This window comes from Pelecanus crispus, chromosome 5 (genome assembly GCF_030463565.1).
Source record: "Pelecanus crispus isolate bPelCri1 chromosome 5, bPelCri1.pri, whole genome shotgun sequence".
Taxonomy (NCBI): Eukaryota; Metazoa; Chordata; class Aves; order Pelecaniformes; family Pelecanidae; genus Pelecanus; species Pelecanus crispus.
This window is the reverse complement of record NC_134647.1, coordinates 73,229,108-73,252,028: the sequence shown is the minus strand read 5'-3', so window position 1 is coordinate 73,252,028 and position 22,921 is coordinate 73,229,108. Positions and strand designations below refer to the sequence as shown.

Here is a 22,921-nt window from a genome sequence, read left to right as displayed (position 1 = left end):
AATAGTCTTTCCCAATATTTTGCTTCCTGGGGAATAGTCATAATGGGTTTACAACGAACAAGATGTTTACTGCTTATGTTTGTACCCTGCTGACTCACTCTGTAACAGCTCTTTACGCATAAGCCTGCAGCTCCAGCACTCAGCCTCCAACATTTCCTGTGTATTTTACATTGGAGCTGCTCTGTAGCCTTACCCAAAGGGAAATTAGAGTCCTTGTGACCCGAGAGATGGACACCAGTGTCTCACAGTGTGCATAACAAGGTCTTTATTCAACAAGAGGGAGTAAAGAAAGTAACATCCCGAGCGAACAAGCAGAAACAAGGAGCAGAGTGCTCTGTGCAGCTCTTCAGGTTCTGTATCAGGAAAGGGTCGTTGTCCTCCAGACCAGACCTGAAGAAGATGGGATCAATACCAGAAGCAAAGTCCTCTGCTCTGAACAGAGAACTACTTGTGTCCAGGAGACATGGCCACTAGCAGCTCCACACAAGCCACCTAGCACTAAACAAAACCCAGGGAAGGGCCTCATAACCCCTGTCTCCCTGGATATGGTGTGTGGATATGTGAAGGGACTTGGAAATCCTAGAAGGAATCCGGGTGCGGTGGCTGCAGCAGGAACAATGCCAGTAACTGCTGTTCCCTGGGTCCGGTTCATCTCAGCTCATCTCTGATATGGATGCATTGAGGCAGACTTGATGTTTGTTTTTATGCCACTCGGCATTTTTCCTGGAGAGGGAAAAAAGAAAAAGCAGTGCAAAATCGGCTATATGAGAGGACATTTGCTCAGGAGCATGCAAGACTCACAGCAACCCTGTCTGGGCTTTTACTGTTCCAATCCAGGTACCACACTAAGTTTGCCTGCATCTTCCAGCTTCTGACCTAACACAATCAATCTCTTCTACAAATTGGCATCTTTCTCTGTTGAGAAATCTCCTTGAGAATTCCTGTGTCCTCCTATCCCCTCAAATTCTATCCTTGTTTCATCTTAAACAAGCCTTTCTCTTTGTCAGGAGGCTCCTACAGGAGTGTGGGACTTGTTCTGTCTCACAGAAGTTGCTGGCAGCAGCACTCACAGAAGTACCCAGGCTGATCTCCACTTCCATTTCAGAGACGCAAACACAAGAGCCTGTATACCCTTCCATGTAGCATTATTTATAGTCAGGGCGTATGTTTAAATTACTAAGCCTCTCAGATCTCTTAATTTCTCTTAACCACATCCACCTCTTGGGCATCATTACTCTTTGCTGATACCAATCACACATGGGAGTGTGTTCAAAGACATTGTACTAGCAGCTTACAATAAGTGTACAGTGCTAGACAGAACCAACATGATCAGAAAAATAAACAAAAAGACAGTGATTAAAGAGCAGCACAGAGGGATATTCAAAGAACACTCCTTCAGAAAGTGCTTCTTAGAACAGAAAAAAAGGACAACTTCTGAAAATTAAAACTGTAGTGCAGCAGGACAAAAAAAGGTTTGATGAGCAAATGGCTAAAAGAATAAAGATTACTAAACCTTCTCAAACATGTCCAAAGTGGGTCATTGCCTGCAATGAACTGGCAGGCAATCTGATACCACTGCAGTGCTAACAATCAGTAGACAAATATTGTTAGACATTACTCCAAAAGGAAGAGCGAACAGGACTGGTTCACCCACATCTGGAATACTGGGAGTGGTTCTGGTGTTCCCAGACTTGAAAACAAACAGAAAAGGTGCAGATAAGAGTGACAAGGATGGTCCAAGATATATTGTCATTTTCACACAAAGACATATTAAACAGAATAGGACTCATTAGCTGCGGTGGGGGGAGGGGGGGATGGACGGAGGGAGGAGGACATGACAGACTTCCAAAAAATGAAAACTAGTATGAAGAAAGTGACTGAGAAATGATTATTTGCCATTTCTCACAACACGGGTAAAAAGGAAACACGCAATAGAATTATCAGGCAAAGATTTAAACATAAAAAGGAATTTTTTTTAAGCAAAACATGTCATAAAGCTGTGTGAGCTATTGCCATAGGTCTTGCAGAAGTCAAAATTGTAATTCAAAAAGGAACTGCAGAAATTGGTGGCTTAAAAACTTAGAAACTCTGGCTTAAAATCCCTAAACAACAACCGCTGTCAGGATATACTTTGCTCTTACATTCTTTCAGCCTCGGCTATGGGCACTATCAAAAGCAGGTTAGTGGGACTGACCTTTGGCGAAACCCAGCATAGCTGCTCTTATCAAAAGGGAACTCCCCAGTAACACAGGCTGGACAAGGGCTCTTGTTACCAGCGCACTCTGCTTGATGTACAAAAGCGACTGTCTTCCCATCCTGGAGACTGTGTTTGTGAATATGCAGCCAGAAATCACAGGGGCCTTTTTTGTTTCCAAATCACAGTGGAAATTACTTTCTAACTCTTACATAAATACATAATTAACTTAGGATTAATATTGTTGCTCAAGTTTGTTTCTGAACAACAGTCATTATACAAGCAAGAAAACACCAATTAGGATATCCAATATCCAAAATCTCAATTAACTTGAACATAAGAATGGCAGTAGAGGGTTAGGCCTGTAGATCCCCCAGGCCAACCCATTCCTGACAGCAGAGGACATTTAAGGAGGAATACCAGAACAGGGCAAGCCTGCAGTGATACCTCTGCAGAATACCCCTCAGCTTCTAACATACTGTGGCTCAGGGACTTGGAGTCAGAGATGGTATCTTCAGGATTAGCTGTTGACTGACTTTTTATCCTACTTACTTACCTTTCCACCTCATATAAACTTTATCTACCTATCACACACTTGGCACTGTGCTCACAGTGTAATTATTTAGCATTCAGAAAAGTATCTCCCTTTCATTCTGAATCTACAAGCTGGTATTTTCATCGGTGCACTTACATCAATCCTTCTATATCATGGGAAACAGTGAACAATCATTCCCCATTCACCTGCTATATACAATTTAGAATTTTATAGGCTTCCATACTTTCTTCTCCCTACCCCAAAGCTAAACCCAGTAGCAGAGAAGACATTAGAACTGCACATAATATTGCAGGTGTGGTTGCCAAATGGATTTATACAATGGCCTAATGATATCCTCTGTTTCTGTGTTCCTTTTCTAGTAATTCCTAACATTTGGTTTGCATTTTTGCCCCAACTGAACATCCAATTAATGTCTTTACAGAACTATTATATCACGGGAAACAGACCCAAATACAAGTAACTAGGTTAGAGTCCAGGTGCTGTTCATGTAAAGTCAAATTGCTATGCCTATGTGTTTCACTTTATATTTAATACAAACGTAACCTACTATTATTAAGTGAAGTAACTTGGTATATGAAATCCTTCTGTGACTCTTCACAGACAGCTTTTGATTTTTTCTTACCTTAAATAACTAATTGTCATCAAACTTTTCCACTTCATTGCCTATCCACAATTTAAATTTGACAGCAAAACCCCCAGCATAAATCCTTGCAAAACTACATTGTGATCTCCCTCTGTATTGATTCCTATGTTCACTAAGTCTATTATTAAAATGGTATTGCAGTGTGAGTTAAGAAGCTGAAGCTGGATTGCTGGGATCCATTTCAACCTCTGAGCCAATTTTAAGCTGGTATTACGCCACTGTTACAACCTGACTCATTGCTATTAATGCCAGAAAGGAACCTCTTACTTGGTTATATACAAAAGGTGACTGGGGAAAAATCTCTACACCTGCATTTGTTTTTCTTGAACCCTGCATTTCAATTGGTCTCAGATATGCAACTTATTTACCTGGCTGTCCTGCTTGAGCCATCTGCACTCCTGCCAGCATTGGCTGCTGCTGAGCTGGTGCACCTGACATTGGGACCTGCTGCATGCCTGAAGCACCTGCAATGATGCCACCAGCTCCTGGTTGACCTGACTGGACAGATCCTCCAGAGCCAGGGGGTCTGCGGTTTGACAGTCCTTTCCCAAAGGCCACAGCTGCTACCAGTGCATTGGTATCTGCAGGGTTGAAAGTCTGCTTGTTCTGTCGTAAACCTGTAGAAAAAGAAGTTATTTTGGAGCATTTTATCAGTCAAGTCTAAAAAGTAGCATAGCTGGTCCTGAATTTACTTTTCCGCTATTTTGGTGCATGTAGTAGAGATCAGCTTCTAACAAGCTGTCCTACAAGAGTCTCAGCAGGGTCAAAGAAACTGCGAAATCCAAGGACAGTGGCGGTCCAAGAACTTCTCCACTGAGAGCAGGGCATACGCTGCTCAGGGAAGGAGGACAGAGGGAGCCAACTCCTCCACACCGATAAGAATGTTGCCACTAAAGGCTCTTCTATGCTGAATCCTATGGCAGGTAGCAAGCACTGTGTTTTAGATAAACAATGGCAACATCCCCTTTTGGAGGCTCATGAGCAGCATGGTGTCTGCAAGTTTTTCTACCACACACCTGCCCAGTTATGCTAATAATCCCGGAAACCAGACAGAGCCTGTGCTTGAGTCCTTGCTTACACTATGCGTGTGTCGAAGATGACAAAAAAAAAAAAAAAACCCACTACCTTTGAGAGTTGTGCATAGCACTCCCAGGAATAGTGAACAGCTGATGGCAGAGACTAATAAAATAAGGATGTCCAGCATGAGTCAGAACCAGAAAGGGTTGACAATGAGTCCTTAGCAACCATCATCTAGAGGACGTCACACAAAAGCCTGCCATCAAACATGTTGTGGACTCATTCAGAACATAGCTAAGGGATTTCCCATTCACTGCCACTGCATTTTCACAGCTATTTTTACTAATCCAAGTGGATTGGGATGTTTTCTTGGTAAATACTTACCACCTCCTCAAAGGAGGATATGGCAAAGGGTTGGAATGACCTTCCTGCCATGCACAGGTCACACAAGCAGGACACATCGCACCCACAGGTCCCCTTTTCAAATTAGGGGGATCCAGGACAGCCAATATTGCGTCTTCTGCAATGCTTCCATCTATGCTGCTTATCTGCATTCCCATGCTTCAGGCTCTCTGATTTACCTATTTTGCCACTACTCTCTCAAGCCTGCTGCTTGCACCCTGTACCCCACTTTCACCTCAGTGACATACCTCCACTTTCAGATTCACGTTCCTCTTTACTGATTTTCTCCAGCAGATTAGAGCACATTTTGTTCAGACTTTGGATCTGTTTCTGGAAAATGAAAACCATCAGAAACTGCCAGGATACCTCCAACTCAGTACAAGTCAGCAAGGTAAGTGGACAAGCTTTCTCTTCCCATGGTCTGTGTAACCGAACATAAGCATTTTGGTAGCAGAGCCTAGAGAGCCCAGAGCTAATGCATGCAGGAGGACACTATGGGGATGGGATAGCCTTCCCCTTTCTCTGACTGATCTGATGGCACCTCCTGTGAACAGCCAGCGGGGGGGACACCCTTGGTTTGTGCAGCTGTGGAGGAAACCAAACCACAGCTAGGGTTAGCTGGAGAAATCTCAGACAGAAAAAGAAAACTGTCAGAGGGAAGGGTGAAGGAAGCAGAGTTAAAGGGCATCTTGTGCCCTAGGACTAAGAGGCAGAAGTATCAAACTCTTCTTCACGTACCTGTGCCACATCAGGGCTAATTCGAGCTGCATCCGTGATCAGCTGCTTCTCCTGCTCCTCCACCTCAGGGTCAGGCTTAGTTCGAAGATGGTCAGGCACTACCTCATGGCTGAACACCGGCACACGCCCCTCTGTCTGCCGCTGCAACAGTTGGACAAGCCACACTCAGAGCTTCCTCCTCCAGCCCAGCACTCAGACAGCTCAAGACCAGAGCACAGGCCATGGTGCTAGTAGGCTAGTAGCATGTTGTGGGGAAACCTTGATCTGGGGAGCATTAGGAAGTTTCACCAATTTGTCTGCAACCCCATGGGGGTCTGCAGTGCAATCCCACCAGCATGGCCACGATCAGTTGAAATGTTTTCTCACTTAAGCAGAGAATAAACATTGGCAGCACCCACCAGAGGTCGTGTAACACACCCCATGTCGGTCAGATGACAAACAGTGCAAATCTAGATGCAGATGGCTGACAGAAACAGCACAGCTACAGCAGAGAAAACCAGGAGCTTGCAAGGAGACCTCCCAGTTACACAACAAGACACTATCTCTTTCAGCCCCAATGTCATGAGAATAACGTATTTATGAACAGGAACACCTCCTGTAAAGTGTATCCAGTGCAAGTGTTTGTAGGTGAAAGCTCCTCAGCAAAGCAGCTCCCAGGCAGAACCACTCATCACCTTTTCTTTCTCTATACCCAGAGCTGAGGAATGCCAAGCACAAGGAATGGCAAGCTGGAGCAGATACACAAGCACTTTCTGACACTCCAGGGCCAACATTCAGGGGAAAGTTTCTTACCATGATCTCCTCATCGCGGTCTGGAGACAGCACTAGGGGTATGATAACCTGGTTTCGCAATAGTGGGGTCTTCTCATGCTTTAGCACTTTATTCAAGGTGTTCAGCTGCCCTGAGAGCAATGCAAAGCTGTCCAGAACTGAAGGCCTGGGAAAGCAAATAAAGAGGACAGAATATGGAAAGGGATGCCACAGATGGCTTGTATCTTTTCTTCACTCAAATGGCTGAGAAGTGAGGAAATAACACTATTACTCCTCCAGAGAGTAAGCAGTAAAACCTAGGGCTGAATGTGCAGGTGTGGACAAATCCCAGTCCCTACTGCAAATAGCTCAGGGACATTACAAGCAGTACCGCTGGAAATGGCAGTTGTTTGGGATTTCAGTAACATACACAGAAGCAATACTTTCCTTATCACTAACTCTCCCAGCACAATTCTAGAGCAAGGTCTGAGAAACAATTTAACTCCTAAGCAGTACAGCCAGGAGAGATGATATTTATAGCTTGGCTATGCAGACTAAGCAATAATGAAGCAAAATAACTAATAATCTTGTCAAGGAGGTCCCCTTCAGCTTGCTCTCTCCTGCCTTCTGCAACATTTAACTATAAACGCTAACTGCCTGTGAAGCTCTGCTGCAGCGGCACACACTGTCTAAGATACTGTACAGTTTATTAAGCTGTAGCAGTAACATCTTTATGCTCCATCAGGAGGAGAATGCCACCTTGCAAGTCTCTCAAACTGTCTGGTAAAACATGCAGAACCAGCAAAACACAAGAGCTCAGTTTATACCAGAACCAGAAAAAGCCAGAAAGGTCAAGAAATGCAGAAAGAACCATTGGTCATTTTACAGTGCATGTGGGTCTCTAAGATATTTTGTCTGAGAAGCTTCCAGTCACTGCAGATGCAAGTCTAGTTCTCATAAAGTGTCTAGATTAAAAGGTGTTATCATGACTCTGTTACTATACAGTAGGAAACCAATAGATTTCAACTGGGTTTCTGGTTGAAGACATGTAGTTGTTCCTCCAGCAGAAATGCAAAAAGCAAATTTAAACCTACTGACAACAGGCTAATAGTTTTTAATTATACTCTGTGGTCCTTTGAGCTGAGTCTAGAACCACTCCAGTGGTGACTGACAGTGCCCCCAGCTCTGTGAGACACCTTACCAGGTGAGTCGGTCGTACTCGTTCTCCAGCTTGTAGATAAAACTGACCAAGGAGTTCTTCAGGTCGGCCACCTGACTGATGAGCGCCTCCAGGGTCAGCTCCAGCTGCTTCTCCTCTCTCTAAAAAAAAAGCAAGACAGACAAGGGATAAGGATAAAGCTTAACACCTGCCCAAGGTGTTGTGGGTCCACACACATGCATCCACAGTCCAATCTCTCCTACAGAGCCTCCTTTTCAGGGAAGCAAACAGAGACTCTGGAGATAAAAATCCTATGCTCATGTCATGTTCACACTGACCCCTTCCCCTTGGGTCAGAACACTTAGGCAAGAGACTTGTGCCTGAGACAAACCCTTGGCTAGCTGTCCTCTTTAAGATCTAGATGAGTGTAGTGAAGACATTATCACTTACATCTGCTTTTTAACACATCAGGCAAAGTCATCAAAGTTAGCTCATGCCACCTTTGTGAGCCATTTAAGCTAACCCAGCTCAAAGTAGATTAGCATTTCCTCAACCTTTTCTGACAGATGTGGGCACAGTGGCATCTTCACCCAGAACAGCTCTTTGCAAAATGAGTATCAGATCTGTGGCCTAAAGACTCCAGTTTCTGCGCTTCACCTCATTCTTTACTTTCTTCCTACCCAAGTGCCACTTCCAGCTACTAAAGAAACTGGCAGCTCCTATTCTACTTGTGCCTTACCAGCTGCGGGAGGACCTGCCATGACAGAGACCGCACATACCGACACATGCATGCATCACCTCCTGCCTTTTGCCCTGGATTACGTTGTTTAAATAACCTTTTACACTGAGATCCCTGGGTGAAGGAGGATGGTGAGAGACAAAGTATCAGGACAGGCGATCTGTTGCCAAAGACACCAAGGCATATCCTTGACTCTTGCAAAAACCCTCAAGAATCTTATCTATTCTAACTTATTTATACTATAGTATTGTGCAAAATATAATTAAAGTCCCAGCCTTAATGAACTGCTCATGTAATTCGAGAACTGTACAATAATAATCCATGAGGAGGGTGGGACAAAGCAATCAAATAATAGAAAGGGAATGTCGATTGGGAAAGCAGATAGAGGGACTCAGGCTGTCAGCATGCTTGCCAATGGTTGTTCGTTGTCATTCTTTTTAAATACACTGGCCCAGCGTGAGCTTCACTGGAGAAATTATCAGGCATCTTACATGTTCACAAGAACACAAAATTATTCTGCTTTCTTTATAGTCTGACAAGACTATAAAGGCTTTTTTTAGTAATCACTGATCAGATTTCACTTAACCACCTTAGATGAAACGGCTGAGTCAACTTTGTTAAAATTTGATCCCCAGTCCATGGAGTGGATTCACGGAACGGATTTCTGGGTGTTCCACCTCAAGATAAAGACACTCTCCTCCATCTTGTGATAGGACTAGTCAGTTCCTGTGCAATTAAGAAATGAGTCTACAACTGTTTGTGTGCACTATGTTTGTGCAAGAAGATTATCTATTGCCTGTATTACAAGTTGGGCTGGTAGCCAGTGTTTTACTGCAGGGGTGCCAGGCATATGCACCTACGACAACTGAGCTGGCCCGCTGCCTGTGCTTATCCAAGAAGCCCTCAAGAGGATGAATGAAATCCTATTGCACAGACATTGCTCTTGCAGCAGCAGCGTTCTCCAAGCCTCCTTCTTTTGCAGGCTCTCTCCAAAGCCGTTAAGAGCTGGAAGCAGATGTAAGCACTGCAAAGCATGCATGCAATAAGACCGACCGGTGTTTCCAAGGAATGCTGTGCCTCTCGCAGGCGCATGCTATATTCAAGCGGTGCTTTAAGGAGTTTGTTAGCAATACTAAATTGCCCCGAGGTAGTAAAGATAGGGCTTATGGGAGGGGTCACTGAAGGACCTCCCCATACGGAGCAACTGAGAGGTAAAGGTGAAATTCAGAGTAGGTAAACATATCGCAACGCACATGGCAAAACAAAGAGGGGAAAAAAACCCAACCAATCCTGACTTTCTGTACACAATGACATACTCTGAGCTGATAACGTTATCACTCAGAAACAAGATCTCAGGATTATCCGAGGGTAACCCATGAAAACGTCTACCCAAGGCTCAAGAAGCGGTCAAGGAAGTAAAAGCGGTAACAGGATTTATTAGGAAAGCAACAGAAAACTACGCATCATTATGTCATTGTATAAATGCATGCCTCATTTACATCTTGAACATTATGTGTTGCTCTTGTCCCTCCAACTGAAAAGCAATATAGTAGAAATATGTACAAATAAAGGCAACAAGGATAATCAAGAATATTTGTCAGTTCCATAGGCTGCAGCAGTTAGAAACAGAAAAGAGACTGGTATGTGCAAGTGGCTGAAACGAGGAGAGAGAATATAACAAACCCTACAGACAAGGAATTGCAGGACAATCCATTTTCACTTTCTTTTCCAGTAGGACAACCAGGAGACTTGCATGAAGCCATCAGGTAGCAGTTTCAAACAAACCAAAGGAGGTGGATCTTTACAGCCCGTTAATCTGTCATTAACATCTGCAACTCTTTTCCATTGTACATCATGGATGCTAAAAATTCACAGTGCTTCAGAAAGCGACTATATCCTTCTTCCATCAATGAAAATTCATTCAAGGTTATTAAACACGAGGGATGTGCTAGCAATAGTTTATACAGAATTACATCAGTAGCTCATTTTGCTCTCACAACTTCTTTTTGGCATCAGCTTCTTGGCTAGTGGCCAAGCCAGGCTGCTGGGTAGGTTAGATGAACCAGGCCTTTGGTTTGATGACCCTTGCCAAGGGCTGCAGCAAGGGCTGAGAGGGAGAGGCACGCTCAGATACACGTACGCCCGCCCACCCTACAGCCGTGCCGCAAGAGGAGGTTGTTGCACAGAAAAGCATTGCACCAGCTACCCGAGGGCGAGCTCAGTCTCCCACCCAGGCTGCTTCAGCCCGGGGTGGGTTTGACCCCTGGGGAGCAGACGGGCCGAGGGCGGGCAGGAATCACCGCCGCAGCCAGCGGGGGAATCACAGCCACCGCCTCAGGCCGAGCCCCGTGGAGTTCGAGGCGCCCGTGGCAGGAGGCACCGAAACGCGGGGCCGGGGCCGGGGCCGGGGCCGGGGCCGGGGCCGGGGCCGGGGCCGGGGCCGGGGCCGGGGCCGCAGGCCGCACTGGCCTCCCCTCCGCGGCAAGGCCCCGGCAGCGGCCCGGGCGGGCCTGCAGCGCCGCGCTGCCCCGCCACCGGCCCGGCCGGGCCCGCCACCGAGCCGGCCGGCGCCCGCTGCCCCGGCCGGGCCGCAGCCGCGCTCAGCCCCTGCCCGGCCCCGGCGCCCCTCACCTGCATGGCGGCACCGCCCCGTTGCCAGGGGAGAGCGGCGCTTCCGGGTCAGCCGCGCGCCGCGGGGGGCGGTGCCGGAGGTCAGAGGGCGCGGGGCGGGGCCGCGCCGGACATGGCGGCCGCCGAGAGGCCCGACTCGGAGGTAGGAGCGGGCCGGGGGCAGGGCTGAGCTGGGGAGGGGGAAATCGGGGGGCCGGGGGCAGGAGCGAGGTGCAGCCGCGGTGGGGCTGGCCTGGCCTGAGAGGGAAGGCGAGGCCAAAGCAGCCTGGGGGTGAGCGGCTGGGCGGGGTGCCCTCCTGGGGTGCCCGCCGAGCCCTGGGGTGACCTGGGCCGCTGTGCTCCCCCCGCAGGTGGAGGAGGCAGGGCACGTCTTCCTCCTGATGAAGAAAGACTATCGCATCTCCCGCAACGTGCGCCTCGCCTGGGTCCTCAGCCGACTCCATCAGGTCATCTGGGCAGTGCCCGAGCCGGAGCTGGTGAGTTGGTGCCCAGGGCTGGATGGTGTCACACAGCCTGATGCGGCAGGCTGGCTCTGCGCCACTCATGAGCAGCCGGACCCTGCAGAAGATTTTAACCTGGTTCCTTTCTCTGATTCTTCCTTTGCCTTGGCTTGACGTTTTCTCACGTACCATTTACTTGTTCTTGTAGGTGAAGTCAGAAAATGAACTTGATGTTCTCAGCATCCTGCCTAACGGGTGGCAGCCAGACGAGCCCGTCCAACCCAGGCCCTATCTCCTCGTGCCCTCTACGCGGGTCACCTTCCTGGCCCGCCAGTACCGATTTGTGATTGAACTTGATCTGAGCCCTTCCACGGGGATTGTGGTAAGTGCAGAAGCTGCCTCTTTGGGGTGTTCTGCGTTAAAAGGTTGAACCCGTTTCTTTTTGCTGACAAGGCTTATTCCTCTCTGTGTTAGTCTTTAACTTTTGCAGAAGTCTTGCTTTTCCATGAGGGAGGCATGCAGTGCTCCTAGCCAGGAAGCTTAATGGCAGATCCTGCTTCTCTGCTGAATGCGCAATATGTGACTTCATGTATGGGGAGCTGTCATTTTAACTCAGCTGCCATTGCAGAAGGATGTTTGCTGTTGGCTCTGTGTGGTGGGGCAACCAGCAATGAAGTTGAAAGTCCTAGAAGATGAAAAAATTGTTCCCTTTCTCTGTTTCTGTAGGATGACTCAACAGGGGAGATAATTTTTGATGAAGTGTTTCATGCCCTTTCCCGATGCTTGGTGGGATTGTTAAGACCCTTTCGTATCCCTGGTTCAGACATTATCTACCAGCCAGAGATCTTTGTCACCATCCAGGCGTATTCCTCCATCATTGGCCTGCAGTCCCATCAGGTAAAGTTCAGCATCTCCCTTGGCACGGCTCAGCGCATGAGCAGCTCGCTGTATGGGCTTCCTGTGAACACAGAGGACAGTTGGGGCATGTGGTAGCTGGGCTCTGCTATCTGCAAACTTGTCTCATTAAAATGTGCAGCCTGGTGCGCTGGGGAAGTATATGTGAGCAACTTCTCCTTTCTGGGCAGGAAGCGGAGGTTGCTCCTGGGGGAGCAAGGCCCGGCAGAGAACGCCGCCCACAGGCACAGTTTCAGAGTTGGGCCACAGGGAATGCTTCCCTCATGTCGAATATGTGCTTGTTGTTGTTTTGTTGGGTTTTTTTTAATTTCTGTTGACTAATTCTTTTTGGCCTGTTACAATTAGCTTCAAGCATTCAGGAAGAGCTGGTGTGCCCAAAAACTTGTCTGCCTGCTCCAACTATGTAGCAGTGGTTTATTCAAAGATAATTGCCTCTTCCTACAAACATTGCTCTCTTTTGCACTGATATGAGTATATTTCTCCTTGCTGGAGAGAGCAGCTGGCCCCAGTACTGGGATTATCAATGAGATTTTACTTGAGCCAGGACAGGTCTGTTTAATAAACTGAAGTCTGGTTTATGGTGCCAGTGTGGTTTTTGAAGTTTATCCTTGATCCCTTCCACAGTATTTTCACATTATTTTCACGTTTCTGATGGCGTATTTCATCCCTTTGCTAATACCAGGGAAAGTGGGTGGTAACAGGAGGAGCCTGTTAGTCTACACTTGTTCCCTCCCTCTCTCTCCCCAGCCCACCTCTGCCCAAGCCTTCTGTGAGGCTGCAGCCTTTAATGGTCTGTGTAGCGCTTGAAAAGCGCGGCCCTCGCTTTGGTCCGTTCTTAGGTCCTACCAAAGTAAGCGTAGCAGGAATTTCTCCATTTGCCGTTGATGTTTTGTGTGTCATCTTGTCCAGTTATCCCACAGACACCATCATGCTTTGCCTCAGTATCTCCCCTCTTTACACTAAATTGAGCACTCTGAAGTTGCTACATTTTTCTTCTTTGCATCTCTCTAAAGACCCGTTTATTGCATGAGGCGAGGAACCGTAATCTCTGGGTACAACTGGATAAGCTTTATGATCCTTTTATGGAGGAAAAGACATATATGAATCATAGAATGCTTCAGGTTGAAAGGGACCTTTAGGGATCATCTAGCCCAACCCCCCTGCAGTGAGCAGGGACAGCTTTAACCAGATCAGGTTGCTCAGAGCCCCATCCAACCTGACCTTGAATGTTTCTAGGGATGGGGCCTCCACTACCTCTCTGGGCAACCTGTTCCAGTGCTTCACCACCCTCATTGTAAAAAATTTTTTCCTTATATCCAGTCTAAATCTATTCTTCTTTAGTTTAAAACCATTACTCCTTGTCCTGTCACAACAGGCCTTGCTAAAAAGATTGCCCCCATCCCCCAGAAAGCCTGTATATATTGTAATAATTTACTTTTCCTATGTCACTATGAGGTCTTGCCCATCTGAGGTTGAGGGAATGTGGATAACATGCAGCATCTCATGCATCTGTTGAGTTCTTTGTCTACATGTTGTATCTTCTTTGCCTCCTGGTTGTGGACAGAGATTGCCTGTACAGTGGTGGCATCTGTAAACACAAGTGTCATGCCTATCAGCCTGGGGAGTTTCTGTGGTGGCAGGCTCACTCTGTCACATCACTCAGCCTCTTTTGTAATGTCCAGTCTAATATTTTCTTTTCTTTATTTCAATTTGCTGTTCCTTTGTCCAACCACTTACTGGAAGATAATTGGATCAGTCTATAGGTGAGTTAGATTAGAACAGGCCTTCCTTAGAAACGTCAGACCAGAGCTAAAGGCTTCTAACAAGGATCCTACATCGCTTTCTCCTGACAACTGCTTATCCTGGAGGAAGGCGAATGAAGTAGAACTTTCTTGCCCAAGAAGGAGATTTCCCAAAGAGTGATGTGAGCATCTGTTGCGGAATGCACTGCAGATGCCACAAGACACCGCTGCTCACCGGCAGTTGGCCCTGAGCAGGAATAGTAAGAAGAGGCCTGAGCTGTACCTGTACTTTGTCAGGGATGTGTGTGAACTTCACTGTGCAGAACTGTGTTCCTGTGTACCATTTTGGGGGCTGGTACTATAAAACCTTAACTTGACAACTGACATGTATGTCCTTGGGCCAGGTACTATTCCAGGGCTGTCAGCTGGATGAGACGAAGCGAGAGGCCTTTCTGCACCAAGTTTACACACAGCTATGTGCCTTTGAGAACAAAGTGGCAGAGATGCTCCAGCAACAGCATGAACCCAAACAGCAGGTAAGGAGGGCGGAGGTGGTTGGGGTCTCTTGGCTCCCTGGAGATTTGCACTCTGAGGCCCCTCTGGGGTGGGGCGGCAGGAGGAACAGCAGCATAGGTCTGGAGAAGGAATGGCTAAGGAGTTTGTAAGATAACTCTGTGGGATCCAGTAATGAGACATGAACACTGAGGAAAGCAGAACCAGTAAGTGTTTAGAAGAGCTGGTAAGAATGGTTACCTTCCCCAAGATTATTGTGCAATAAAGCAGCCTGACTTCTTGTACATGATGGGACAGACTGTAGGATGTGCTTTCTCTCTGAAGAAGATGGTGGGAGAGGTGATCATGACAGTATCATTAATCTATAAGTAGCTGTGAATACGCCCTTGGCCCTTGTTACATTTCTTGAATGAAAATACTTCCTTGTTACCACGAAAACTGTGACCATGAAACTGAATAAACAGCTGGTGCAGTTTCTAATACTGCTTGAAATCTGTGGCAGATGCTGTTTAGTAGCCATGGATATAGGCATCAGCAAGTTAATGATAGCAGTATAAAATACAGCTTAGGATGAAACTAGAAGTGAGACTTTGTAGGGATTCAGAATGTCTATGGATTTCTCATTAAGATCATCTCTCCTGATCTTGGAAACGAAGAACGTGAAGTTTACATTGTGATACTGCTATGTTCGCGTGGCAGTCACAGTCGTATCTGTGGGCACCCTTCTTGCAGTCAAAGGCATTGTTGGCCTGGCTAAGGTTATTTAGTCCTTATAGCATTAGTTATTAGAGTTTGGGGGGGGGGGGGGGGGGGAAGTCTCAAAATCAGATGAGCAAGAGGCTGCTGGTGATCTATTGCAGTTGCATATCTGAAGTGCTTCAAATCTCATCTTCTAGCTGAAATTTATATCTTTGAATGCTAAGACTGTCAGTCCTGGAACAGAAAGAAGATTGCAGGAAGTAAATACCTTTACCAGTGTATCCAGCTGGTGCTTTTGCAGTGCTTTGTATGCATTCCTGCTTGCTGCAGTATTTCTCTCATGGTAAACTACCCTGTAACTTCTTCCATGCAAATAGGGGAAAGAGACGCGCTTGCAGGCCACAGGGACTGGCGAGTCCTGCCACAGGCTGTGGGGTGGAGATGGGAGGCCCCAGGGGAAGGGCAGGGACTGAAACTTTTTTTACTTTTGAAGTTGCATTAGCTGTATCATTGTCAACAAGTGTCTGAATTTAAGGCATCTGGCAAATTACAGTGATGGATAGTCAGGTTTTTTGCTCACAGCCACAGACTGCTCCCATTTGTACAAAACAAAAGTTTAGTTAGTTCTAATTTTCTTTTCCCGGCTCCAATCATCTGTAGCTTTGCAGGGGAGGGTCTCACCCATTCTCTGTATTAGCAGTAAAAATGAAGCAATAGTTTATTACAGGGTTGAACTGCCAGAGCCTTCTGGAGATGAGGGGACTATGAACACAGTAGGTTCCTCACCAGTGTAATTATACAAATTTCAGGCTTTGCCTGGGGGATGTTTTTTGTAGAAGATGCGGGAGAAGCCTACCTGCATTTGCTTATATCAGCACTGCATAATGAGTTGTTTGAGCAGTTAAATATATAGGCACTAGACTTCGTCCTTGTGAGGCTCCTTATCCCCTCACTTCAGTGCTTCGTAAGTGAGACATAGCTGTCTCTGCCTCTCCAACATTTCTGGACTTTACTTGAGTAGATACTGAGTAGCTGCAGCTTCTACTAGATGACAAGGAAAAAAGAGGTATTCACCATCTCTTTAATTGGGAACTGTTTTGCTCTGCAGAGGAGCTTTAGTGACCCCAAAATGTCTCATCTTTCCCCTTCTGTGAGAAATCAGCTTATAATAAAGCTCTGAGCATGTTGTCCCCTTCCTCCACCCCTGAGCAGCCTTGCCCAGCTGTTCTAAGGGGCCCAAGTGACCAGGACTTTGAAAGCACCTGGAAATTAAAGCTACAAGTGGAGTCTGCTGAAGTGCTCCAGGGCTGTGGTTCCATGGGGCTGCTAGACTGAAGGCTGTTTGGGAGAGTGAGAACTAGAACTAGGCTGAAGTCTGCCCCATGGGGCCTTGTGGGGTATTTTTTTTTTTTTGCTTTTCCAGGTGGATTTGTCACCCCTGAGCCAAGAGAGCCCTGGTGATGTGCAGGAGTCATCTGGGAGGAAGCCCAGCGTGTCTGTCGTCACTGCTGACGTTGGCCTCGTCAGCATGGTCCGGCAGGGAATCCTAGCGTTGCAGCTGTTGCCCTCCAACTCCAGCGCAGGTTGGCTTCGTTCTCTGGGTTAAGGTTTGCCCAGTTGTTTGCAAAGCATTATATTCCTCCTGCCTTAGGCTGAGACTAATTTTATAAGGGCTGGTGCATGGACCCTTCTATTAGGGATGAAATTTCAACAGCAGCTTTTGCTCTGCACTTTCTGGGCAAATTGTGGTGGTGGGAATGGGGATAACAACACTGCACCACGTGCCATGTATCAACGCTAGGGAGTTTGTGAGGAAGCACAGCTGTGACTTGCTCAGGACAGCCCAGGGTGTGCAGAGCTGTGCCCTGCCTGAGTGCTTCACTGTAGCTGGTTGGGAAGTTTGCCAGCTTCAGAACGCCTTGGAAGCTCTAAACCAACCTCAGAATTTTCCTTTCTGCTTTTGCCCTGCCTAAATTTTATCTCTGGTGGATATACTGGGAGAGTGGTAGCTGTTTGAGATGGAAGATGCACTAAGATACTGCCTTGTTTACAGGTATAATAATTATTACGGATGGTGTGACTAGCGTCCCTGATGTGGCTGTGTGTGAGACTTTACTCAATCAGCTCCGCAGTGGCACAGTGGCTTGCTCCTTTGTACAGGTATGTCTGCCATCGGCAGGGAGTGCAGGGGCTGCTGCCTGCCAGAGGGAGGAAGGTGGGTTGCTGTCGGTAGCGTTCACCTCCAGAGGGGAAGAGGGCACTTCTCTGCCTGTTTGAGACCTTTACTGGTCCTCTGCCTTGTGCTCAGCACTGCTGTACTATCTCAGGTATCTTCTTTATCCATCCCATAGGTGGGCGGTGTCTACTCGTACGATTGCAGCTTTGGCCACGTTCCCAATGTGGAACTGATGAAATTCATTGCCATGGCCACTTTTGGTGCTTACCTCTCCACGTGCCCTGAGCTGGATCCCCTGAGCCTGGATCTGAATGTGTATCACAAGGCATTTCTGCTATACTCCTTTCTGCGTTCTGGGGAGTCCCTGAATCCAGAATACTATTGCGGTGAGGAATGTGCATGTCCTTTCAGTAGATGGATGTCTTACAGCACCTCTCTTTGGGGTGACTCCCCTAGGCATGGTTATGGTGATACCCTCCCTTGTCCCCTCTGGGCCATGCCTCCTGTAGGCTCTGGGCACTATTGGGCCATGCAGCCTCATCTGTGACTCCCCTCCTGGTTCCAGGAATTGTGTGGATCGGGGAAAAGTCCCATTTTGCACTGTTCCCCTTTCTGTGGACTTCACTCAGCAAACCACAGTTAGGTCCGCTGTGTTGGAACTTGGAGGGGGTGAGAAGCTCTCGTCCAACCTTACCTGCGCACTGGCTAGCTCGCAGATGGGGACATTCTGGAGAGCTTGTCCTAATCAGGCTTGCAGATGGCAGTTTGGATTGAAAAACTAGACCCCTGAGAACTGTCCCAAATGCCTCTCTTAGGTTGTTCTTACTTTGTGAGTGTTAGTGACTCAGAGTATGCCAGGAGAGATTAGTTACCAGTAAAACACGGAAACAACCTTTCTTGCCCTGGCGATATGCTGGTGCCATCTACACTTTCTGTAACTTGGCAGCAGAAGCCACGTACAGTGACAGGTTTGAAGAGAGCTGGCCTGGGACTCGGAAATGTTGAATCTTAAAAAGATCAGGTGTTAGTGGTTTAAACTCAAGGCTTCCACATCCTGATGCCTTTCAGAAAGCACCTGGGAGTTTAAGGTTTTCCAGGTGAAGGGGTAAAGCCCAAAAGCTTGCTGTGTGACTGTTGCAACAGCTGTGCAGTTTCTGCCTGTCTAGGCTAAATGTGTAACTCCAACATGTGCCTTGTCACAGAGGCTGTCCCAGAGGAAGCAGGGCCTGGCACCCCACCCTGCCCCTCTCCCAGGCCTCTTGGCCACACTAATGCACCTGTCTGCTGCATTGCAGAATCAGGAGTGGGTGTAAGTGGTGCCTGAAGGATGTACTGTTCTTCAGGCCAGCGAGTGTTCCTGGCAGCTTTTGTAAAGCACTTTGGGAGGGCTGTTGCTGTAGGATGAGGAGTAGGGGAGTTGCTCCCTCACAAACCCCATCTTTGTCGTTTGCAGTGTCCCAGCACAGACTGTTCAATGAGCACCTGGTGTCTGCAAGCAGCAACCCTGCTCTGGCGATGAGGAGGAAGAAGCACACTGAGAAGGAGGTGCATGCTGACCTCGTGAGCATTGTCTCAGTCCGGCTGCGCGAGGGCTACAGCATCCGTGAGGTCAACATCACGAAAGGTGACTGTGCTGCACTGGGGGCTGGAGGCTCGGCTAGGACTCTGTTCTCAACTGTTCAGAGGAGAGTGCAGGGTCTGCCCTCTCAGCAGAGTGGCTGGTGTTGTGGAGGAAGGAGCCATTTTCTCCAAACTCTAAGTTTGTTTTCATGAATAATTGCCTGACACAGGACCGTCCAGTATTGTTGTGCAGTTGTGCACTTGCCAGGCTCAGCCTGGGGAGGGACAGACAGACTGTGACCCTCTGTATCTTGAAAATTAGTCCCTACAGGTGCAGGAAAACTAGTGACAGAACTTGGGGTTTTGCAGAGTTTTCTGGGATTTCCTCTATCCCTTTTTTCATCCCTATCTAGTGCTTTGCTAGATACACTCCAAAATACTAACACAAAGTTGAGCCCTTTGGTACAACAGATTTAATTCCTCCAAACTGCAGTCTTCCAAAGGAAGAAATTGGGGGAAACAAGGATATTATTAGGTGAAAGTGCCAGATCAGTCAGGACCATGATCAATACTAAAAGAACGTAAAACCATTCAGTGGTCCTGTTCTCTCATCTCGCTTGCTAGAGATTATGCACCTGGAGTGTGAGAACTGGCTGCTGACTAGGGACCTTGAGGGGTTTGAGTATCCCAAGAAGTGCCAGTAAACCTTACCTAACTTTCCATCTCCAGCTGTGACTAGTGGTAGTGCTTTAAGTGAAGGGGAGATGAAAAAATCCAAATGCAAGTTATGAATTGCAAGCAAGAGAAGTATTCTTGACCTTCACAATGACTGGCAGAAAGCCTGGAGGATGGGATTCTTAAAAGTGTGCAACAGTGTAAGCATGTACAACACATGGCGATCCACTGCCTTCACTATTCTTTTTGGGATATTAGTACACAGAATATGAAAGTCTGAGATATAACTCCAAAATCATTCCAAATTTGCCATATGATGTTTTCTGTGAATTTACTGTCATCTGCCTTAAAACCATATAAATATCTTATGCCACTGCTCTCCTTGGAAGATTGTCCCAGAGCTTCATTGCTCTTTCTCTAGCTTCCTTTCTAAACTCACTCAGACCAAATTAGACCTGTGTGACTTTATTATCCTTAATTAAGTTTATCTTCCTTCTCTGGCATTGCACAAACGTATTTAAGAACAATGCCCAATGCCTTTCTCCCTGCAACCTTCTTTTTGGCAGGTTAAGAAAGCCAATGTTTCAGCATCCTTTTGTAAGGGCAGGCTTTCTGTTCTGTTTATTCATCTTAATAGCACTTTTTTTCCCCGAGTTGTTCGCTTTTCAGTTTGGTCTCATATTTCTTGAAGCAGTTGATAAGAATGATGTAAACGTGGTTTTATCAGTGCTTTGTTCAGTAATGCTAATACTTTCCTGCTTCTGAAGTAAAATACTGTATCTGATAGACCGGGAATCACATGAGCTTTCTCCATGATTGCATTGCATTGTTAAAACAGAAATCCCTGCATATTTCACGCACCTTTGCTTCCAGCTGATGAGTCCTTAGGGGTGTTTTATTGTTTTTTGTTTGTTTGTTTAGTAGTCCCTAAATGTGCTATTCTTCACATAACAGTACTCTTAAGTTCATCTTGCTCAGTTCGGCTCACTATTCCGGTGTGATGACTTCGAACTGCAGTTCTTTTGGCTTGATGCCTCTTAGAAACTGAATGGATCTAAACCAGCTTTTTCGGAAAGGTTGCTAACAATCGTCTTAGGTGGGATAATTTCTAAAGTTGGTCTTCCAGGAATATCCCTAATTTCTTGTTTCAGGAGTTTTCTATTAAAAGTAAGAGTCTGCTAAGGTTTCCCATTGAGACAGCTCTTCTAGTAATGTCTGCAGCTTGCTTTCACTAATCTCATGTAGGTGTGGCGTGAGATACTTCCCTTAAATCCAGGCAAATTAGGTCGTCCACTGCACTCTCCTTGTCTAGGAATGTCTATGAAACAGTCTGACAAGTCAGTTTCTGTCCAAGCTGTGCCTGGTATTGTGTCTTTTATCCTTCTGTGCACCAATTCACTTACAGCTTGGACAGCGCTGGAGAAAGAGCCTTTCTTTAATCTGGCAGCAATGGTGAAGGGCTCTTGGTGACTGTGAAGTCATATATAGACATGCTGGAAGAGGTAGCAGGTGTGAATCATTCAAAAAGCAATCAGGCAAGTTCACATTGTACCTTTTCGCACAAAGGTGTACCTACAACCTCTGGCTCAGGGTATTGTAAAGCAGCAAATTCCTGGACTCTGGAGGAATGTATCAGAAATATAACCACATGTTCACCACTCTCCCTGCACTTGGAATGCTAACTGGATTGGTCTTCCATTTTTAAAAGAGCAGAGAGCAGAAGAGCAGCTGCACTGGATCAGAGTTACCTTCTGTGGTGAATAGCTATGGACGGGTACACAGGAAGGAGTAAGAATAGGGTAAACGTACACAGTATCTCCTTTCTCCTTTCCTTTTTTTCTTCCCTTTGAGCACTCTCTAGCTCTTTGCTGCTCAGGGGCTCCCTGAGCCAGAAATACTTTCTGTGTATTTTGATGAAGTTTTTTTAGAAGGAATTTTAAAAACGAAATGTCTGAGCTATCAAAAATACAGTGTGTATTTCTATGCCAACCTTCAGAACAGTAGCAGATAATGTTACTCATACTTTGGAAAGGCTAAATGCTCTGGGGAGTTGCTGCCTATGATCAGAAGAATTGTTGAACTAACATCTTACAGTAGAATTTACAAAAGATCAAGACATTTAGGCAGTCAGCACTGCCTCTGCTAAGGAAAAGCATATTTGGCTAATCAGGGTGCTCTGGGCATTTCTGTAGAGAAGTGTATAACAAAGACCAGTTAATTAACCGGGATTGCCAAACGCTTTTGCCAAAACGTGCAAACTAAAGGCTGTTAAGGAGCCAGCTGGCTGTGAAGCAAAAGGAAAGAGTGCAGTTGTGGACTTTGACACTGTCACTTTTCTGCTTCACTTTGCCAAGGGCAAAAGAGAATAAGTAGCTAGCTTTGTGCTCAGTTGCCTGGAGAGGTTGGTTGTGATATTTATAAGTGCTCTGGTTACCCTCACTATTTGATTTTAAATATTTAGGCATTTAGAAGGTTACTATGCTACTATGGTTTGTTAGGAATGCAGAAGTGCTTGCGAAAGGGGGAGGAGTGGAAGGTATGGAAGGGAGAGAGGCTGTGTCTGGCTATGGCATGTAATGGAGCTCAGCTCCGCTCGTGTTTGTTGCTGGGACAATGTCAGAGGATTGCCCTCTGTAAAAAAAAAAAAAAAAATTCTCACTGACTGTTTTGTGTTGCTGTGTGTTGAGGAGAGCCTGGAGGACATTTTTCAAAACCTCATCTTCCTCTGTGAGTCAGTTCAGCACCAAAAATGGCTGGGCATGAGCTGGCCAGTGAGAATGCCTCTTCTCAGCGTCAGGAATTGGGAAGACAAAGTGAGTTTTCTAAAAACCAGAGCTGGACTTCATGAAAGAAATCAAAGCAGCAAAAACTTTTATTAGCTATAAAGTCAAGAACCAGAAATAGATTGCTTTGCAGTAAGAACAAACTGAAGATTCATCTAGGTATGACTTCAAATGAAGCAAATATTTTGCCTGTGTTTTTAGTTTTGCTTGTGTTGGATTGTAGGAGTGAGGCCAGGATGACTAATGGAAACACAGGTGGAAGTAAGAAATATTTTCATTAATGATCTAGGCAAAAATGTAGGAATTTACTTATCACATTTGCCGTTGATGAAGTAGAAAGGCTTTGTTATGAGAACCAAAATATTGTGCAGAAAGCAGTGGATGAGCACTAAAGCAATAAGAGTGAGGTGACAGTATGAAATGGAAAGAGACAAATGTATAAATTCTTGTTTAGCCTCTCTGATAAACTAGACAATCTTCACACAGAAACAACAGATGGTACAACCCTGGCAAATGCATTTATAGTAATGCAAAACACCCATTGTGGAAAATATTACTGATCTTAAATAAAATCCTAGTAATCCTTCAG

General features: G+C 46.3%; 2 protein-coding genes across 7 annotated transcripts in view; one reads left to right on the top strand and one right to left on the bottom strand.

Annotated features, from left to right (window-relative positions):
- Window positions 1-250: 250 nt before the first annotated feature.
- On the bottom strand, window positions 251-10,862 carry MED8 (mediator complex subunit 8). Of its 2 annotated transcripts, none has more exons than XM_075711174.1 (7): window positions 10,830-10,862; window positions 7,502-7,620; window positions 6,343-6,487; window positions 5,551-5,691; window positions 5,061-5,142; window positions 3,762-4,010; window positions 251-723 (listed from the first exon to the last, which is right to left on the bottom strand). In XM_075711174.1, the coding sequence occupies exons 1-7, from the start codon at window positions 10,833-10,835 to the stop codon at window positions 659-661; spliced, it is 807 nt and encodes a 268-aa protein (XP_075567289.1). In that variant the 5' UTR covers window positions 10,836-10,862; the 3' UTR covers window positions 251-658. The 2 variants fall into 2 exon arrangements, with proteins under 2 accessions (XP_075567289.1, XP_075567287.1); XM_075711172.1 differs by lacking the exon at window positions 10,830-10,862 and adding an exon at window positions 9,887-10,414.
- A 78-nt stretch (window positions 10,863-10,940) lies between these two features.
- Window positions 10,941-22,921, top strand: part of SZT2 (SZT2 subunit of KICSTOR complex) — a 59,643-nt gene continuing 47,662 nt past the window's right edge. For 4 of the 5 annotated variants that reach the window (XM_075711463.1, XM_075711464.1, XM_075711462.1 and 1 more), the window contains exons 1-9: window positions 10,941-10,971; window positions 11,180-11,305; window positions 11,478-11,651; window positions 11,996-12,166; window positions 14,331-14,462; window positions 16,562-16,721; window positions 17,192-17,298; window positions 17,490-17,700; window positions 18,768-18,938. In XM_075711463.1, the coding sequence (XP_075567578.1) occupies window positions 10,942-10,971; window positions 11,180-11,305; window positions 11,478-11,651; window positions 11,996-12,166; window positions 14,331-14,462; window positions 16,562-16,721; window positions 17,192-17,298; window positions 17,490-17,700; window positions 18,768-18,938 (1,282 nt within the window). In that variant the 5' untranslated portion in view covers window position 10,941. Of the gene's footprint in view, window positions 10,972-11,179; window positions 11,306-11,477; window positions 11,652-11,995; window positions 12,167-14,330; window positions 14,481-16,561; window positions 16,722-17,191; window positions 17,299-17,489; window positions 17,701-18,767; window positions 18,939-22,921 lie in introns of all 5 variants that reach the window. The other variant, XM_075711465.1, reaches the window with a different exon arrangement.